The following is an 18,601-nucleotide window of genomic DNA, read 5'->3' as shown; positions in this document are numbered from 1 at the left end:
TCTCTACTGTGTTCAGTTTCTGATTTATATTCTTTTTTTCCCTCCTAAAAATACTCCCATGATCCTAAGGGGTTTCTATTTGCATGTTAGTCTCAGAGTGGCAGTGTGGAGGGGTGGGGGGCCGGTTGTTCCCAGGTAGTTTAAAGAAAACAAACAGAGCAATTAGCTAATTAGCATTTCAATATCGGTCTTTTAGTGTTGCCATGGGAACTAGGAAAGCCCTGACCACTTTTCTGGGGAATACCTGGAAACTGTTCATAACATTAATGAGCGGGCACAAATATAGCATTTGGTTTGAAGGCTCATGTGGAGCTCAGCTTTGGCCCAGGGCCTGTTCTTCAGGCCTCAGTCAGGGCCTGGTGCTCAGGCCTTGGAACTTCAATCAGTGCTTTGATCTATACAGGAGGTACAAGGTTCATAACAACTCTTTGGATAAGAGAGCTTAGATTTAGGTGTTATGCATAAAGGCAGTCCTCTTCTTCTTCAATTAAGTGCTGTTCAAATTCATTACTCAGAGCTATCATTTGATTCCTTTTAAAACATGCCTAGTTAGATGCTATTCTCTCTTCTTTATCAAATGCCCCTTTCTTTCTTTAGCCTGTGTCTCTTTTTAGACAAGTCTCCATTTCCAGCATGAAGTGTCACAACAACTCGAATACAGAATCATAACACACCAAGTGCTCACACTGCAAGGATCACAGGGACTGCATGAATTCATTTCACAGCAGCCTCCAACTTAGAAGCCAATCCCAGCATGAAGAATTTTCTTCTTGCTGCCACTCTTCTACTGATTGTTCTATCGAGGCGATTCCTGATTGTTGGACCTCAAACCCAGCACTTATAGACATTCCTGCAACATTCCTGTCCCATGGTAGCACAGGTTCCTCCTTGGCCAGCAAGCAGATAGTCCAAGGCCATGCACTTCTGTAGAGCCCTATTCGTGTTTGTTGGAGCTCACGGGATGTGCTCTTGGATATTTTCACAGGAGCATCTGCTATTTCTTCTAATAGTTGATTTAGCTCATTCATGCAAACTCCACAGGACGAGGCAGTGCACGTGGGGCACAGGGTGAACCAGATCCTTTTGCTTTCTGAAACCCACGGCACTCCCTGGGGGGAGAGTATTCTCTTGGCGCCAGCTCTTCCTGGTGGTTGTTGCTGAAGGACCCGAAATGGTGGCCCTGCAGCTGGGAGTGGTGTGACACTGACACTGACCAGCTCCAGCACTCCGAGTTCTACTGGCATTGGGAGTGATGGTAAAGCAGAGAAATACTCTTACACCGTGGCCTCTAGAACTAGAACAGGGTTTGGTTTCTCCGGAAGGGAAATCCAAGTGAATCCTGTCAAACTGATCCTTGTATCCCTGTGTTCCACAGCAGTTTTCTATAACTGTCCCTGCTCTGATTCCATTACGAGGCAGAGCCCATGGACAGAGTTCTGGCCACCCCACAGGGTGGGCCCTCTAAGGGAACCCCATTCCTCCCAACTGCAGCTGAGACCACACCCAGCCATCAGTGACATTGAGTACTTTGGCTACTTTGAGCTTTAAATTTTCAAAACAGTTTCCATGACTAATCCTTGGTGAACCTCTAGAGGTGTTTGTGGCAAAGATTCTGGCTGACTCTCAACGTACAACTTACAGATATCAGCAGTACTTCAGTGACAAGGTTAATCATTCTTTTTCCTCAATCTCATGCAGGATAAGGACAATAATTCTGTTGTCCATGAAGCTGGCACCTTTTTAATTCCAGAATAATGCCCCCGAGGTCCTTTGCTTGTCCATTGGGGCAAACAGAGAGATTTGGTCTGGCAGCATGTGTAAAACAATCTCCTGTAATATCTACTTGTTCTCACACAGAGCACTTGGCTGCAGGGACACATTCCCATCGTTCCTGCCCAGGTTTCAGGATTCAACCAGTGCTGTCTTTCCCAGGAGCTGTCCCTTCAGCTGCCTCGGGAGGGCCTTTTGGCCTCTGGACCCACACTCTGGTTCCATTCTTAGCACTGCTGGATCCAAACCCTTTATCTCCACCAGCAGCAGTGATTTGAGGTGGATCTCCTTTTTCCCAATTGTTTTTAAAACTGACAATATCAATAATTGTGCTACCCTGTCGTGGGTTTGAATAATCCAATCTTGTTCACTATTGTTTAACCAATTTCCTTCAATTTCTCCTTGAAAATCTGCATCAGTTCCTCCTCTCATGACATGAGCACTTTGCAAGGCCAAGCTCCAGTGAACAGTTATGGAACCAAAGTGTCCTGGAGGAATCTGGATTCCTGTTCCGGTCTTGTTAACTCTCATTTGCTTCTGATTTATCCTAACTAATTCCAATGCATGAAGGTCCAGCCCTGCAGCCTCTGGGCTGGCCCTGCCAGGGCCATCACAGCCAGAACAATTTCCCAGGCACTCCAAGTCTCACTGTCCATGGCTGTATTTGCAAATTGGGAGCAGCTGTGCACAGCCAGGGGGTTTCCATTTCCCCAGGGGGCCATTGCTAAGGGCATGGAGCACATCTGGGAGATGGCTTCTCCATGGGGACAGGTTCCCATCTCCTGCTTTTGTCAACTGCTCTTTTAGCAATCCCTTCACCCGTTCAACCAATCCTGCAGCTTGGGGATTGTCTGGGACATGAAAAACCCAGCAGTCTTAATCACTTTATTTCTCACAGTAATAGAAAAAGCATTCTGCATCACAGTATCAGCAAATCCTATAAAAACAGCCAATTTCATCCCTTCCTCCTTTCTTCATTGTACACAATTCACAAAGTTTACCACTGACAGCTGGGTCTTGGCCAGTCCTTTTCTGTGGGGTATTCAGTGTCACAGGGAGCAGTCAAAGCTGTCAAATTAGTATTGTCAGCATTATTTCACATTATCAATTTTAAATTATACAGATATCAATACAGATCATTGGGTTATATTATATATAGCTATTATTATTATTATATCATTTGAACAAATGAACCTGAGTTCATGATTTAAACCTTCTTCTGTCACTCCATGTGGGAGTATTCTAACAACAGTTTTTCCTTCTGTTGGTGCTGTTTCCAATGTGCTGTTAACAAAATCCATCTCTGTCTTCCCAAACCCACAAGATCTTTTCCTTTTCCCATATGCAATTTTTGGATGCATTTTAAGACATCCAGGAGTTTAGCCTCTTTTAACCGACTGCCCCACTGCTCACACGGTGCTCTGACCTCAGCCCACTCCAGAGCCAGGGAACTCCAGGGAAGGGCTTCCCATCTGGGAATTCCTGATGGGACTGATTCCTCACATCTACATTTAAAAAGTGACATTTTGTTGTGATCTGGCCAGACTGTGCCAGTTTTGTTTTACCAGTGGGCAGGGTCAGCACCAAAGACACAGACACCAACTGAAGGAATCAGTATCAGTTACTGTAGCTCAAAGCAGCAAAGAATCACAAAAGGAGCAGCTGAGCAATGCACCCAGCCATCACCACCAAAGATTGCAGCAGTGATTAAGAAAGATCCAGCCCCAGTTACCCTCAGGCTTTACCTTCCCCCAGATCCACACAGCAGCTGGGGAAGCTGTCACAGCCAAGGGCTGCAGAGCCACTCCCAGACTCTGGGAATTCCTGCAGGTGCCTCCAGCCACAGGTGAGGCTCCAGCCTCGCTGTGAGAGGGCCCAGCTCTGACAGTGCCGAATGAACAAACTGACAGCACTTCTGGTGTGGGAACATCTGGTTTCATTCTCCTCTTGGGTTCCTCCCAAAGCCTGGCCAGGGCCCAAGAGGAACCAAGGGAGGTGACTTTGACCATACAGCCCCAGACAAGGCCAGATGTCAGATTTCATGGCCTTGTCCTGCTTCTAAATACAGAAAGGTCAATACATGTTTCACTAATGAGTGGATACATCTATCACAGCACTAATGACCATGCATATTTCATTAATGAGCAGATACAAAGACAACCTTTGGCTGGAAGGTTCATCCAGAGGCCACCTTTGGCTCAGGGCCTGTTGTTCAGGCCTCACTCAGGGCTGTTGTCCAGGCCTTGGCACTTCAGGGACGTGGTTTAGTGCTGGGCTTGACAGTGCTGCGTGACCGGCTGGACTGGATGAGCTCAGAGGACTTTCCCAACAGAAAGGATTCTATAATTCCATGATTCCATCTGCTGCATTCAGCCAGCTCCATGTTAGCAGCATTAAATTGGTCAGAAAGTTTCTTCTTGCTCATCCCTTGAGGCCTGAGGCTTCAGCCCCTTCAGCTCCTGCTGCTCAGCTGCTCATGCTGAACCAGATGAGTCGGAGAGAAGAACACAGTCCATCCAATTCCTTCTGGGACACGGAGAGGGGAGGCTGTGGAAACAGGAGCATTGTTTGCTGTGGCCTCCTCTCTGCCCTTCACGCCTTTCAGCGCTTTGAACCAGCCCAGAGCTTTCTCCAAGAGTGCAATGGAGCAGCTGTTCCTGCTCCCCGCTCTGGCTCTCTCCAGTCTCTGACCTTGCCTGCTTTTGTCCCTCTTGCTGTGCCCTCTGCTCCCCCAGGGCTTGGTGGCTGCTGCCCAGGACTGTGGGACTGGCACAGATCCAGTGGGCGAGACCCTCCTTTCTCTGCCCTTGGAGCTGCCTGGGCACAGCAGCCTTTTCCATCTGGAAGCTCCCCATGGACAGCTGTCCCCAGCTCTGTTCCTTGAACAACCTCCAGGAGCCCAGGGCTGCCACCTCAAGTCCCTGCTGGCCCTGGGGGCTCCCAGGTGCCTCAGGCTGCTGTGACACCGCTGCACAGGGGAGGGAAGAGTGGCAGGGGCTGTGCTGAAAGTCAGCTCCATGTGCTGCTGCTGCTGGGGGGTCATTTGTCCAGCCCTGCCCCAGAGTCAGGGGTCAGATCCAGGCCCTGCTGCTGCTCCCTGGGGATCAGCCCCAGTTTGGGTGCTGCTGTCAGGGCCAGCAGGAGCAGTGGCTGCAGCAGCGGGTGCTGACAGTGCCCCAAGCCCCAAGGCCAGAGGGGTCCCTGGGCTGGGGCTGGGAGGGAGCTGCCCCTTGTTCTCCCCCTGCCTCACCCAGAGCTGGGCCGGGCACAAGGGGGGCAGCAGAGCCAGCGGGGAGCCTGCGAGTCTCTTCCAGCCCTGTCTGCTCCGAGTTTGGGCCTTGGAGCCTCAGGTGGCCAAAGGCAGCTGCTGCTGGTCCCTCTGTGTGCCCGTGTTCAGCAGTGCTGCTCCATCAGTCTGTGCCCAGCAACGGGGAAAAGCCTCAGCCCTGCAGGGCCAGGAGCTGCCGGGCTCTGCCTGAGCAGCTCAGCCAGGTTGAAGGGAGCTGCTCCCCACAGGAACCAGGAGCAAAGGACAGTCCTTTTATAGGACATGTTTTCTATTTAAAGGGAAAAAAAAAAAAAAAAAGAAAAAGCAATAAAAAACTATATAAATGTGAAAGATAAAAACAAAACCTAAGTGTGTTGTGAAAAAACTTCTTTAGCTTAGGATTAAGTGGTAACTGATCTTATGAAAAAGAGAACTCAGTTATTTACTTTATGAATGAGCTGATGGCATGGATCCATCTAACTGACCTCAGCAGCCTTTTTAAAAGTTTTAGGGGTTTGTTTCCAACATTGTTATTTTAAATTGTGGTTGAAGCAAGAGGAAATTGCTTTGTGCCCTTCCAGCTCCAAGCAGGACTGGGAATTTAAACTCTGTCAAATCACAAACCCTTCAGAAGATGCCCTTCCTTCTCACCCTATGAATGAGCTGCACATTCCCTTTGAAACTGTCAGGGGTTTCTTATAGACACAAAGTCCCACTTAGAGCTTTTTGCTCTGGTTTGGAAGTGGGAAGGGCAATTCTCCATCCATCAGCTCCAGCCTGCACTGCCTCAGGAACACAGCCCACTCGCCAGGTTTGGCCCACTCATGGCACTTCTAGAGGAGGAAGAAAGTGCAACTGCACCATTCCAGCCAAAAAGGAATGAAGAGTGGGACAGACAAAACATCCTGGGGAGATGCAGGCATTCAGCTGGGACTGTGGAGAGTTTAGTCCTTGCCAATGGGATGTGTGTCCCCAAGCGCAATCTCCTGGCCTGCAGGAGAGTCTCGCTCACCTGCCAAAGCAGAAAGCTCAGGGCTGTGCTCAGAAGGGGCTCGTCTGATGCAAAGCTGTCAGAGCAATGTGAGGGCAGAGCCAGCCCAGCTGTGCCCAGGGCTGAGCCCAGCAGAGCCCTGGCAGAGCCCAGAGCAGCCTCAGCACCCGCAGAGCCCGGCTGCAAGGAGAGAATCCAGAAAGCGCCCCTCAGCTGAAGGCTCCTGTCCCCTTGTCCCAGCCGCCCGCGGTGCCCAGGCCATGCTGGCCGTGCCTGGAGCGGTGCCCAGAGCTGCCCATCACTGCTGCCTTTGGCAGCAGAGCAGGAGGGCAGGACATGTGCCCAGCCTGCAGCCAGCCACGGCACATCCAGCCCTCAGCAGCTGCCCAGAGCAGGATGCTCCTGTGCTCGCTGCCATCTCCCCAAAGCTCTGATCCCACCATGCCAAGCAGACGGGACCCACCTCATGCCATCCCCCTGTAAGAGACGGTCCAAACTTTCCTTCATTTGCCTCATGGCCGTGACAAGGACCCTGCAGACCCCTGACAGGAGTTCTGGCCTGGCTGGGGTGGACTCGCGTTGAGGAATTGGCACAGCTCCCCAGCCCACAAGGAAGAGAAAGAACAAGCTGTCAAGTTTCGCAAACATTTGTCCTGCTTTGCTGCAAAAGTTGTGCTGCACACACAGTGTGGAAAGCCAAGAGAAGCTGCAGTTGGTGGCACATCTTGTGACAGAAGCTGCACCTCATTCCCCAGGAAAAGTTCTTGGAAAGAGCAAACAGGACTCCCAGGAGTAGAGTCTGGGAAAACTGAAACAGCTTTTAGGAAATGAAATGAAAATGGAAAGAAACAATCCAAGATGTTTTTCTCTATTTATTTTCATGCTCCCCTTTTCCATCTTGCACTACTTCTCTATGCCATGAATTCCAAATGCATCTCACCTCTAAGATCCATGACATGGCAAGGTCTAGACACTGGAAAATACCATGAGCTAGACACAGTGTGCCTTCCCCTGGTTTTCTTGGAAAGCAACGCTGTAAACTAAATGCAGTGCTTGGGTCAGGTACAAATTCTGCATTCAGGGAATGTGCCCCGACAGGGTTTGATCCTCAGCAGGGACAATGCACAGCAGCGACCGAGGGGATCCCTGTGCCCCTGTGCAGGAGTCCAGACTCTGGGTCTGGCCTGAACAGCGCAAAGTTCCCGTGTTTGGACAGGCTCAGGGGCTGCCCCCGGGGAGCGCGGGGCTGGCCGCGGGGGCGAGCGGGCAACGGACAAACGGACACGGGGACAAACGGCCCCGGAGCTTCAGTTGCAGCGGCAGCAGCGGCAGCAGCAGCAGACAGAGCAGCGAAAGCAGCAACTTTGTGGAGTCCCTCTTGCTCCTCCTCTCCCTCTCCCGCTGTCCCGCAGCCTCTCCCGCTCTCCCGTTCCCGCTGTCCCCTCCTCTCTCGGTCTCTCTCTCCCCATGCCCGGCCGGGCCATGCCCCCGGCCCGCCCCCGGCCCCGGGCGGGGCTGTCCCGTCCCCGGCCCCGGCCGTCCCGCCGCCATCTCGCCCCCGCCCGGCTCTGGCCGTGCTGGCGCTGGCGCTGCTGGGCGGGCATCAGTGCCTGGGGCTGGGGCGGCATCGCCTCCCTTTGGCTCCGCCTGGCCCGAGCCCGGCCCCGGCCCCGGCCCCGGCCCCGGCGCCGGCTCCTCCCGGGCCCCGCGGAGGTCACAGGCGGCGCGGCCGCTGTCGCCGCCTCCGCTGCGGCTTCCCCGGCCCGAGCTCCGCCGCTCGGCAGCGCGGCCGCCGGCCCCGAGCCGCCGCTGTCCCGTTGCCAGGAGCGAACGCCTGGGGATGGCCGGCCCGGGGCGCTTGAGGGGCGCTCGGGGGCCGCTCCTGGCCCCGGGCCGAGCGCTGACAGCCGCGTCCCGCCGGCAGGGAAGGCGCAGCAGGGCCTGAAGGAGCAGTACCGGCTGGGTTCGCTGCTGGGCCGCGGCGGCTTCGGCAGCGTCTTCGCGGCCACGCGGCTCTCGGACGGCGCCCCGGTGAGCGGCGGGGGCGGCGGCTGGCGCAGGAGGAGGGGGCGAAGGAGGAACAGGAGGAGGAGGAGGAGAATGAGGAGGAGGAGGAGGAGGAGGAGGAGGAGGAGGAGGAACGGGAGGAGGAGGAGGAGGAGGAGGAGGAGGATGGGGCTGGGCAGGGCGGGCGGCGAGCTGAGCCCGCTGCTTCTCTTGGCTTGCAGGTGGCCATCAAAAGGGTGCCACGGAACCGCGTCCTGCACTGGGGCGAGCTGGTGAGTGAGCGGGGCCAGCGGCAGAAGCCGGGGCGTGCCGGGCGGGGATGAGCCGGGGCCCGGCAGGGTGGAAGCCGCCGGGACGCCTCGAGGGAGAGCGGGGCGTGGGGCCAGCGCAGGGCGCAGAGCATCCCGGGCTGGGCTAGGGCTTCCCGAGCCCCGGCACAGCCTCAGCCCCACTGACGGCATCGCGCTCCTCCCGCAGCCCGACGGCACCAGCGCACCCCTGGAGGTGGTGCTGCTGGCCAAGGTGTCCACTGGCTTCCCCGGTGTTGTCCAGCTGCTGGAGTGGCTTGAGCTCCCCAACGACATCTTGATGGTGCTGGAGCGCCCAAAGCGGTCTCAGGACCTGCACCATTTCATTCGGGCACGGGGGTTCCTGTCCGAGGAGGTGGCGCGGGAGCTGTTCCGCCAGGTGCTGGAGGCCGTGCGGCACTGCACCAGCTGCGGGGTCCTCCACAGGGACATCAAACCAGGGAACATCCTGGTTGACCTGGCCACCGGGGAGGCTAAATTGATCGACTTTGGCTGTGGCACCTACCTGGAAGACACAGCCTACACTCACTTTGCAGGTGAGTCCACACAGGGGTGTGCTCCCAGTCCCAGCATCTCACGGCCCAACATCTCCTAGCCCAAGCTGGCTGTGGCATCGGGGATTGTCCCTTTTGCTGCCCTTGATGGCACTGAGATTTCAGCCGAGTTGCGTTTCAGCAGGGCTGGGTGGGGAGCCAGCTTCCAGCCCTGCTGGCAGCCTTTGCCCACCACTCTGCCCAGGGCTGGGGCTGGGGCTGGGGCAGCCAGCCCAACAAAAACACCCGTGGGTGGGGGTAGCAGAGAGGGGGGGCCAGAACCTGTGCCCCAGACGGTTTGGTGTGCAGGTGAGAAAGGGCTTGGACTGCTCCACTCACCTGGTTTGCTTTGGATTCATAATGTTTCTTGGGGCAATGCAGGCAGGGAGGATGAAGGCATGGTTTTCCCCAGCACTGAGTGGGTTTTTCCTTGTCATGGTTGGGCCTTGCCAGGGCTTCAGCTGCCCTCTTCCAGCACCTGTGGCTTCTTTTCCAACCCCAAGTCTGTACACAAGTCCCAGGTGCTGGCAAGAGGGCAGCGGTCACCCCGTGTGCCACTGGGGCAGCCCCCGCATGCCCAGGGATGCTGGGGCCAGGCTCTGGGAGCAGCAGCATCCCCCTGCTGAAGCCCATCTCTATTCCATAGGAACACGGTCATACAGCCCCCCGGAATGGATGCATTTTGGCTGGTACTATGGCAAGCCAGCTACTGTCTGGTCCCTGGGCATCGTGCTGCACCAGATGGTCTGCGGGGAGCACCCTTTCAGGGGCTGCCAGAACATCAGCTGGGACCATCAGCTCTCGCTGCCACAAAGGCTCTCTCCAGGTGGATCCTCATCTCTGGCCACAGGGGCAATACCAGTGCTGGGAGACAGCAGCAGCTCGTGAGCATCCCGCTCTGGCAGCTGCTGAGGAGGGGGCACATGTCCTGCTCTCCTGCTCTCCTCCACAACTGGGAATTGATGGGAAAGTTTAGGCCCAGCTCTGAGCACATCCAGCATGGCCTGGGCACGGGAATAGTGGGGCAAAGCCAACAGGAGCCTTCTCCAACTGACCGGCGGGTTCTGGTTTCTCTGCCCAGAGTGCCAAGATCTGATCAGGAGGTGTTTATCCATGCTGGACATGGAAAGGCCTTCGTTAGAAGAGCTGTTGTGTGATCCCTGGATGCAGGACGTTCATCTGCCCTAGAAGAAGGGAGAGAGCCACAGGCACACTTTGATGCAAGGCCCTGGTAAGTTACAGCCCCACACACGCCTTGGCAATCAGAAGCACAGGAACCCAGACTTTTTTGTGCTGCCTGTGTCACTGCCCAGGGGTCATCAGATGGGAACATGCAGCCCTTGTGCTGGAGCGGAGCTGCTCTGCCCAGCACTGGTGGCCGCCATCTGAGCTGGTTTTGCTTGTCCTTGGTTCCCTGACAGCTGGGGCCCTGGGCAGAACCCTGACAGCCTGGTCTCAGCCCCAGGGAAGGAGAAGGAGCCCCTGGAGAAGCTGTACCAGGTGGGGCTGCTGCTGCTGGAGACAGCGAGGACAACATCAAGGATGACAACCTCTTGCTCCACCTGGTCACCGGCAGGCTGAAGATGACGTCACTTTGATTCTGGCACCTTCTCCAAAGCCAGGCTCCACAGGGAATTTGCAGATGAGTCCACACACAGGGGATGCTCCCAGATTTGGGCATTGCACAGCCTGGCCGGGAACAGAAGGTTCCCCTTTTGCTGGGATCCTTCAGTTGGCTGCCCAGTTGCTTTTGGCAGGGCTCGGGGCATGGGCTGGGGTGGGTACGAAATGGGAGTGGGCTCCTGGTCCTGCCAACAGCCCCCACCACCCACCGTGTCCCAGGCTGGGGCTGGGGCTGGGGCAGCCAGCCCAACACAAACCAACCCCCATGGTGGGAGCAGAGGTGGGACTCCAGAACCTGTGCAGGGGCTGCTTTGCTTTGCAGGCAAGGAAGGGCTTGGGCTGCTCCCCTGCCCTTGTTTGCTTTGGGATCACTGTTATTTTGGGGGGCAGTGCAGGGGGAAGGGAGAAAGCCTGGGCTTCCTTCACCCGTGGGTGGGTTTTTCCCTGGCATGCAGGGGTTGGGCCTTCCTCAAGCCCAAGACAGAGATATGATTTTTGACCTTTTTTCTTGTTTCTTTTTTCTTTTTTTGTCTGTAATCTACTTTCAATAATTTGTTGTGTATTTTTCTAGAGGAAGCGTTCTAGGTGGGGTCCAGTCTGGATGGGGAAGTGCTTGGGAGCAGCTGCGGCGTGGATGGGCCGTGCCCTTGGAGAAGGCTGAGGACATCGTTTGGGACCAGCTTTTCTTCCGGCGGTGGATGGCGTCAGGTGGGTCCTGTCTGCTTGGCATGGTGGGATCAGAGCTTTGGGGAGATGGCAGCAAGCACAGGAGCATCCTGCTCTGGGCAGCTGCTGAGGGCTGGATGTGCCGTGGCTGGCTGCAGGCTGGGCACATGTCCTGCCCTCCTGCTCTGCTGCCAAAGGCAGCAGTGATGGGCAGCTCTGGGCACCGCTCTGGGCACGGCCAGCATGGCCTGGGCACCGCGGGCGGCTGGGACAAGGGGACAGGAGCCTTCAGCTGAGGGGCACTTTCTGGTTTCTCTCCTTGCAGACGGGCTCTGCGGGTGCTGAGGCTGCTCTGGGCTCTGCCAGGGCTCTGCTGGAGCTCAGCACCGGGACAGAATCAGCCCAAGAAGAAATGGTGTGACCTGCAGCACAGACTTGCTTGAGCATTTCAGCAACACAGCTCAAGTTTGCAGAGTGCACACCTCCAAGGGAAAACATGCCACCACCCAAAAATTAAACTTGCTCAATAGCTTCTGAAATGAAATCAATCTGGGATGACCCCAAATGCCATTTTTCAGCTTGCTCAAGCTGTAGCTCAGGCCTTTGCTGAACAATTCTCTCCCCCACCTGCCTTTTACTTCCCAACTGCTCCCTCTTTTCCCCCAGTGAGTTCCCAGCCCGTGGCAGTCTCCATCACACTTCTGCCTTCCTTGATGCCCCTCACCACGAGGAAGGCCGAGCCCCCAGCTTAGGGACTCATCCTGTCACTGGCTGAGGAGCTGCAATGTCTCAGAGGTCTGGTTGGATTTTAGTGGCATTCAGAGCTGCTCTCCAGCCCTCAGCTCTCCTCACTGCTGAGCTCCCACTCCCTTTTCCTTGTCCTTTCAGCAGGATGAGCTCTGTGAATCCCCTTGGGCCTCCCCACTCTTCCCAGCCCATGCACCCACCTCAGTTAGGCTGAAGCTGCAGCTTCTCTGTCTCCTCTGGCACACCAGTCCAGTCCCCTGTGCGGGGAGCCCCAGCCCCAGAGCGCAGCACCCAACAGTGCCGTCCGGGCTGGAGCAGCTGCCCTGCAGCCCTGGCTTGGCTCTTGGTGGCAAGGGAATGCTCCCTGTTTGCAGCTGTCCCTGCAGGATAGCCCCAGGGCAGAGACCAGCTCCCACTGCAGCCCTGAAGCTTGGGGCAGACAGTGGTCCCAGAGCTGAGGTTCATGGGGAGCACCCGCAGCTGTGCCTGGCACTCTGTTGCCGTGTGTCACAGTGCAGGCTGCCTTGTACTGGGTGAATGGACCAGCCCCTGCTTTGACTGACAGGGGCCTCGCCCATCACATCTCTCCCAAGGCTGCAGACATTTCACAGGCCAGAATCTGAAGGGGCGCAGAGGTCAGACCAGTGAAATTATCCAGACTGGCTTTTTCAAAGGCCCCTTAGAAGGAAGGGCTTGAGCACAAACCCTCTCTGATTGCCCCATGAACATCGGGCTGAGTGGCTTCTTTGGCTCCAACCCACTTTCCTTCTCGAGCCAACGTTACCCACTGCCTCCCACATCCCCCCCGTGCCTTCCCACTGCCTTGTCCTGTCAGGGCTTTCACAGCCCCTCATCCCTTGGTGGCCCCATCCCCTCAGGGTCTCCCTCAGCCCGGCCAACCTGCCCGGCAGCAGCGCCGCAGCCCCACAGGAGCTCCCGAGGAGCCCCATCCAGAGGCACCTCGGAGCCCTCAGCAATGCAGCCAGCAACACACGGGCAGGAGGACACAGATGGCAGTTCCTGCCTGGGACAGGGCTTGTGGCCATCTCCAGGCACCGGTCTCACAGGGATCCCTGGAACTCCGGCCCCTGCCCACCGGCTCTGTTGGCAGCACAAAGGCTTCAGCAGAACCACCAAAGGCCAAGGGGCTTCTGGCCATTTTCCCTGCAAGCCTGCACGTGCCTGGGCAGCTTGCTGAGCCCAGGCACCCTTTGCTCCCTCTTCCCCTATGCCCTGCAGAGCCTGGGCAGCAAAAGAAAGATCCTGGGAGTCTGTCTATTATAACACATCCTATATTTAAATGCTAAAGAAAAGCCAAAACAACGAAAGAACAATCTTGAAGAAATTAAACACTCCTGCTGGCTCAGGTGGCCCCAGCAGACAGAGCCTCTGGGATCAGCACTCTGCACAGCTCCGGCAGCGCAGCCAGCCGAGCCCCAAGAGACGAGGCCGTGTCCTCCATGCCCTGCGGAGCTGATCATGCAGGCTGTCCAAGAGGGAATATCCACCTCTCTCTACTGCCTGGAGGATGTACAACGTTTGAATTGCCAGGCTTCCAACGGCGACGCTGATGTCATTTGCCGTGCCTTCAAGGGCTGAAAGAGAGAGCAACAGAGCCATGGTCAGATCCCGGATCTGAGGGGACCCGAGGAGACCTCCCTGCCAGGGCCATCCCAGCCGGCTCCGGCCATGGCCAGCAGGGAATAAGGGACAAATGGGATCAGCCCGAAGCTGCTGGCCACGAATCCCCCAGGTGGCCCTGAAATCTCCGTGTGCTCTGCCCACGCCGCCCCTCGTCCGCGCAGGGAGCAGAGCCCTGCGCAGCCGGGGCACGGCTTGCAGCTCCCCCGCCAGCCCCCGCTGACAGCTCGCTGCCCTCACTCACCCTCACAGATGAGCTGGAGCTCTTCCTTCTTCCCCCTCAGCTGCCGCCCGGCCATCCCTGCCAACACAGAGCCCGTCACGGCCCAGCGGCACAGCTCCCTGCCAGCGGCGCTGCCAGCCCTGTGGCCACACGGCCTCCTGGCCCGGCAGGGCTCAGCCGGGCCCTTGCCGCACGCTGCCGCCCAAGGGCACGGCTGCGAGAGGGCGGCAGCAGCGCCCAGGCCAGCCGGGGCTCCACCCCGCCGGGCCCGGATGGCGCTGCCGGGGCAGCAGGCGGGGCTGGGGCCGAGCTGCGGCGGGGCGGGGAGGGAGCCCGGCCTCGCGGCTCACCCAGGAACCTGATGGCGGCCTCTCGCAGGGGCTCCTCTGGGCTCTCCAGGTAGGGCATGGCCTGGCGCAGGTGCTCGGCCGCTCTGCTGCTGTCGTCTGCCAGCTGGAGAGAGCGGCAGGAGGGAAGGCTTGGTGCAGGCTCAGCCCCTGGACCGGGCACTCCCTGCGCCCAGCCCCAGCCTCCCCTGCCCGCACCGCCGTGAGCTCGGGCCCACAGGAGCCTGGAGAAGAGCCCGCGCCGCCTCTGGCTGCAGCAGCGGGCAGGGGCACAGCTGCAAGCCCCGCACACTGAGCACCGCGCTCAGGGGGATTCTCCAGCCTGAGGCTGGCACTTCCAGACCATCCTTACCAGGCACTCGGTGAACTTCCACAGCTTCTTCTTCTTCACCACTTTTTCCAGATCCCTCCTCTTCAGGAACTGGGCCACACAAAGCAGCGTTTCCTGAGAAGCCTGGAGAGCAGCAGAGACGTGGAGATGGCCCCACAGCCCAGGGCGCAGGACCTGTGTCCCTGTGCCAAGGCCTGGAGGAGGCTGCAGCCCAGCAGGCGCCAGGGCAGGAGGCAGCTGAGCCGCCTCCCAGGGGGACAGCAGCAGCCCACGAGTCCTCACCTGTGCCACACGCCCATCCTCATCATGGCAGTGGAAGAAGAGTGGCAACAGGCTCTGGAGCGCGTGTGTCTTCAGGGCCTTTTTGTCCTTTTCCAGTGGAAGAGACACCAATATTTGGAAGAGCAGGATGGAGAGCAGCTGCACCTGGCTATTGTCCTGTATGAAAGGAAGATAAAAAGACCTGAGCATCGGCTGCATGGGGCTCAGCTTGGCTCAGGCCTGGAAATCCACAGGGCACAAGGTGTCCGGGCAGCAGCCAGTGGCTGTGGCTGGAGGCAGCGAGCCTTACGTGGTGAAAGAGTGGCAGGAGCGCCTGAACCAGCCGCAGTGCAATGGAGCTGCCTATCAGCATGTCCTTGTCCCGGGAGATAAAGCTGAGGAGCGTGACTGTCATGCTAACTATCTCTCCATCTGCGTCGCACAGGAGCTCCACAAGACTTTCAGTCAGGCTCCCCATTTTTTCACTCTGTGCGGAACACAAGTTTGTGAAACGCCATCCTGCTGCCGCAGGGCCTAGAGGCCAAAGGGCTGTTGCGGAGCACTTGGGCAGCTGAAGCAGGAGGCAGGAGAGCTGGGAGCAGCTGCCCCAGTGCCTAAAGCCCAGCAAAGCCCAAGCGACTGCATTCCCGAGCGCAGCCTCAGCCGCTGCCCCCTTCTCACCATCGAGGGATTGTCAATGAGCTTGAGAAGGGCCCTGAGCGCCAGGCGACGCCTGTCCCTGCACTTGCTGTGCAGGTGCCTTGACAAGATTTGCAGGACTCTGTTAGCACTGCCTCCACTCAAGTTCAGGCACTCGAGGACCTGAAAGGCACAGGGCAGTGACAGGGGACCCGGCCGGCAGGAGCCCGGAACCGCACAGGGCTGGGCCCAGGCAGCAGCACAGGGCGCGGGCACCCGTCCCAGGCAGCTGCGGCTACGAGAGGGCAGAGAGCTGGGAGGCAGCTGAGCGAGGCAGCGCTGGCCATCAGGCTCACCTCCACAAGGAACGCCAGGGCGGGCAGCTCCCAGCGTGGCTCCAGTGTGTTGAGCAGCTGGAGCAGGTAGCGAGCGATCCGGGAGCACAAGGGGATGGAGACACGGGATATCTCCCTGGCAGGAGAAAAAGTAACCAAGACTTTGGGCCGGGGGACAAACCTCTCCCAGGACGGACTCACAGAGGTCTGGTCTTTCCCCAGCATCCTGCAAGGGGCCCTGGGCTATTTGGGAGGCAGCTCCTTGTGGGTACCCTCCTCTGCCAGCCTTTTCCAGTCTGCTTGGCTGTGCCTCGGTGACAAGGCCCTCTGGCCCACGACCACTGGGACTGTGTGGGGCACCCTGGGCACAGAGCACAAATGTCAGAGGCAGCGGGGAGAAGAGGGTCTCACCTGGCCAGCAGACCCACGGCATAGTGGTGGGTGTCAGCACACAGCAGCGTGTCCCAGCCACGCTTGCGTTCCATTGCCAGCACCACATCCTCGTGCTCCATTTGGCAGAGCAGGGACTTCAGGGTCCGCACTGCAAACCTGCGTGCAGAGCAAAGCCCAGGTCACGCTGGGAGCACTGGCTCCTGCCCAGGGATGTGGCAGGGACAGAGGAGTGGGATGGAGTACCTGTTGGGGCTGGTGGCAAGGCCGTATTGCTGCTGGCATCCCTTCCAGAAGGTATTGACCTCCTCTGGCATATCCAGAGTGCTGAAGAACACTTGGAAGAGCAGATGCACAAGTAGGTGGGGGAAATACACCGTCACCATCTGTGGGACACAGGGCACCTGGAGGATCTTCCACATCACCAGAGTTGCCTGCAAAGGACAAAGCCCCCCTAGACAGCGCTCAGTGCCGAGGTGTCCGTGTGGCAGGGCCCGAGCACGGGAGGGAGAGGCCCGGAGAGACGCAGGGGGAGCAGCGGGCCTGGTGCCCCTGAAGCTGCCCCGAGGCCAGGTTTCAGCCCAGCGCCTGAGGCAGGGAGATGCAGTGGGGCAAGGAGGATGGAGAACTGCTGGGCAGGTGGCCTTGGGACCAGCAAAGGCCAGTTGCAGAAACTCACAGCCAGGACAAAGACACCCGTTTTGTCCCCATCAGAGGTGAACGTGCTGTGCTCTGGCCAACTCCCCAGCACATCGAGGAGTATCAGCTGCACTGGCTCGGCAGTCCTGGGCGAGCACATGATGCTCTTCCACATGGTGAAAGCAGCTCTGTGGGGTTAGAGCTGTGTCTCAGGGGGGTCTGGGACACAGCACCGTGGCCTGGGCAGCAGCAGGGACCTGAGCTGGCTGCCGGCTCTGCCTCTGCCCACTGCCCCTCGCCAGCAGCGCCCAGGCAGCCCAGGCCTGTGGGGACAGGCCCCTGAGGGGCAGCGAGGGAGCATGGCAGCAGGCTCGGGGGCTGAGGTGCCAGGGCTGGCAAAGGGAGCAGCCAGAGGGCCCCGGGGACTCTCTGTTGGTCAGACACCTGGCACAGGCTGTACAGGCTGATGGGCTGGGGAGCCCTGAGCCCTCTGGGCAGGTGGCCCCATACCTGTCACAGGATGGGGCCACACACAGGAGCGTCATTACTACATCAGCAGGCTGTTCTTCGGTGAGATCCAGCAGGGCCCTCTTCAGCCTCTGCTCAGCAAACTGATTGTCCATGAGCCACTGGTGGATGTACCTCACCATGGCGGGCACCTGGAGAAGGCATGGGGAAACTTGGAAAGCTGCCAGAGGGAGGAATGTCCCCAGCTTCCCCAGAGAAGTGCTTCCCTTCCCACCACACTGCCATGGCCTCAAAGGCTTCCAGTGACCAGCGGGCGTGGCTTGGGAGGCCAAGCAATTCCTGGGAGGATCAAACCCTGGCCACAGGCTGCTTATTTGCTTTGGATTGCAAAACCCGCCCTCTACGAGCATATCCAGCAGGGCAGCACAGGTCTTGGTTTTGAAGGTGTGTGAATATGCTCTGAGCCCTTTGCCCATGGTGCTGGGCTCTTCCTCCTGAATCCTCTTGATGAATTTGCAAACCAAGTGTAGGAGAAGGGCAGGAAGCCAGGGATGTTCCACGGAATGCTCCAAGCGCGGTGCTCGGCTGAGCGGTGACAGCAGGCCCAGCCCAGGTGGGGATGGCTGCAGGTACCTCCACTGTTCTGCGGAAGAGGCCACGGGCGGGGTCCTGCTCTTGTGTGCGGTCCACGGCTGCATCTGGCAAAGAGCGAGCGCAGCCAGAGCTGAGGGGCTGCGGGAGAGGCCGGAGAACACAGCCCAGCCCTGAGCTCCCCAGGCAGGGACAGCCCCGGGATGCCCCAGGGGATGGAGCACGGCCGCTGCGGGGTGTCTGCCCGGCCCCTCTTCTGTCCTGTCCGTGGGCATGTCCCCAGGGGATGGGATGGGATGGAATGGGATGGGATGGGATGGAATGGGATGGGATGGGATGCAGTGGGATGGGATGGAATGGTGCCAAGCTGGCTGCAGGCACCAACCCTAAGCCCAGCTCTGCCACTCACCCTCCTGTAGAGTCTTGAACCGCACCACCTCTTTGATCTCCTCTACTGCGGCAGCTCCAGGGCCTTCTTCCTCCTCCTGCACCCAGGCCAGCTTGGGCCCTCTCAGGGATCTCTGCTCCATGGCAGTGACTGGATTTGAGGCGAGTTGCAGGAGAGATGCCTCGGAAAAGCTCCGAGTCAGCAAGTCCTGCAGTCGTGCCTGGAAGGCACCTTCAAGACAGAAGCCTCAGGAAGGCTACAGGACAGCAAGTCCTGCACTCTGGTCTTGAGGGCTCCTGCCACAAGGACAGGAGACTCCTGTCAAGGATTGATTGTGGTCAGGCCTCGAGGGCACCGGTGGCAGGGATGGGAGATGCCTCCGGGGCACCGAGTCCCACGGTCTGCCCTCAAGGGCACCTGCAGAAGAGAAGCCTC

General features: G+C 58.1%; 2 protein-coding genes across 3 annotated transcripts; one reads left to right on the top strand and one right to left on the bottom strand.

Annotated features, from left to right (window-relative positions):
* The first annotated feature begins 7,242 nt into the window (after positions 1-7,242).
* LOC128820893 (serine/threonine-protein kinase pim-1-like) lies at positions 7,243-10,584 on the top strand. 2 transcript variants are annotated; one of them, XM_054001734.1, is made up of 6 exons: positions 7,243-8,060; positions 8,258-8,308; positions 8,514-8,880; positions 9,524-9,703; positions 9,959-10,108; positions 10,337-10,584. In XM_054001734.1, exons 1-5 carry the CDS (start codon positions 7,497-7,499, stop codon positions 10,063-10,065), a joined length of 1,269 nt encoding a protein of 422 aa, XP_053857709.1. In that variant the 5' UTR covers positions 7,243-7,496; the 3' UTR covers positions 10,066-10,108; positions 10,337-10,584. The 2 variants fall into 2 exon arrangements, with proteins under 2 accessions (XP_053857709.1, XP_053857708.1); XM_054001733.1 differs by having other exon boundaries at positions 10,299-10,584.
* Positions 10,585-13,308: 2,724 nt separating this feature from the next.
* On the bottom strand, positions 13,309-18,308 carry LOC128820924 (uncharacterized). The gene is made up of 14 exons (XM_054001765.1): positions 18,188-18,308; positions 17,821-17,885; positions 17,230-17,378; positions 16,760-16,907; positions 16,327-16,514; positions 16,102-16,239; positions 15,712-15,826; positions 15,398-15,538; positions 15,027-15,203; positions 14,738-14,893; positions 14,477-14,578; positions 14,128-14,230; positions 13,799-13,855; positions 13,309-13,508 (listed from the first exon to the last, which is right to left on the bottom strand). Exons 1-14 carry the CDS (start codon positions 18,306-18,308, stop codon positions 13,309-13,311), a joined length of 1,860 nt encoding a protein of 619 aa, XP_053857740.1.
* Between the last annotated feature and the right edge of the window lie 293 nt (positions 18,309-18,601).

This window comes from Vidua macroura, chromosome 32 (assembly GCF_024509145.1).
Source record: "Vidua macroura isolate BioBank_ID:100142 chromosome 32, ASM2450914v1, whole genome shotgun sequence".
NCBI lineage: Eukaryota > Metazoa > Chordata > Aves > Passeriformes > Viduidae > Vidua > Vidua macroura.
This window is presented reverse-complemented; position numbering and strand designations above follow the sequence as displayed.

What these genes read in the sequence shown, in the direction of transcription:
- LOC128820893 (XM_054001734.1), top strand. Translation starts at nt 7,497, where the DNA reads ATGCCCGGCCGGGCCATGCCCCCGGCCCGCCCCCGGCCCCGGGCGGGG. An exon ending in GGCTCTCGGACGGCGCCCCG is followed by an intron (nt 8,061 to 8,257) that starts GTGAGCGGCGGG and finishes CTTGGCTTGCAG; the next exon opens with GTGGCCATCAAAAGGGTGCC. An exon ending in GCCACAAAGGCTCTCTCCAG is followed by an intron (nt 9,704 to 9,958) that starts GTGGATCCTCAT and finishes TTCTCTGCCCAG; the next exon opens with AGTGCCAAGATCTGATCAGG.
- LOC128820924 (XM_054001765.1), bottom strand. Translation starts at nt 18,308, where the DNA reads ATGGAGCAGAGATCCCTGAGAGGGCCCAAGCTGGCCTGGGTGCAGGAG. An exon ending in AGGATGGGCGTGTGGCACAG is followed by an intron (nt 14,579 to 14,737) that starts GTGAGGACTCGT and finishes GCTGCTCTCCAG; the next exon opens with GCTTCTCAGGAAACGCTGCT. An exon ending in GCTCCAGCTCATCTGTGAGG is followed by an intron (nt 13,509 to 13,798) that starts GTGAGTGAGGGC and finishes TCTCTCTTTCAG; the next exon opens with CCCTTGAAGGCACGGCAAAT.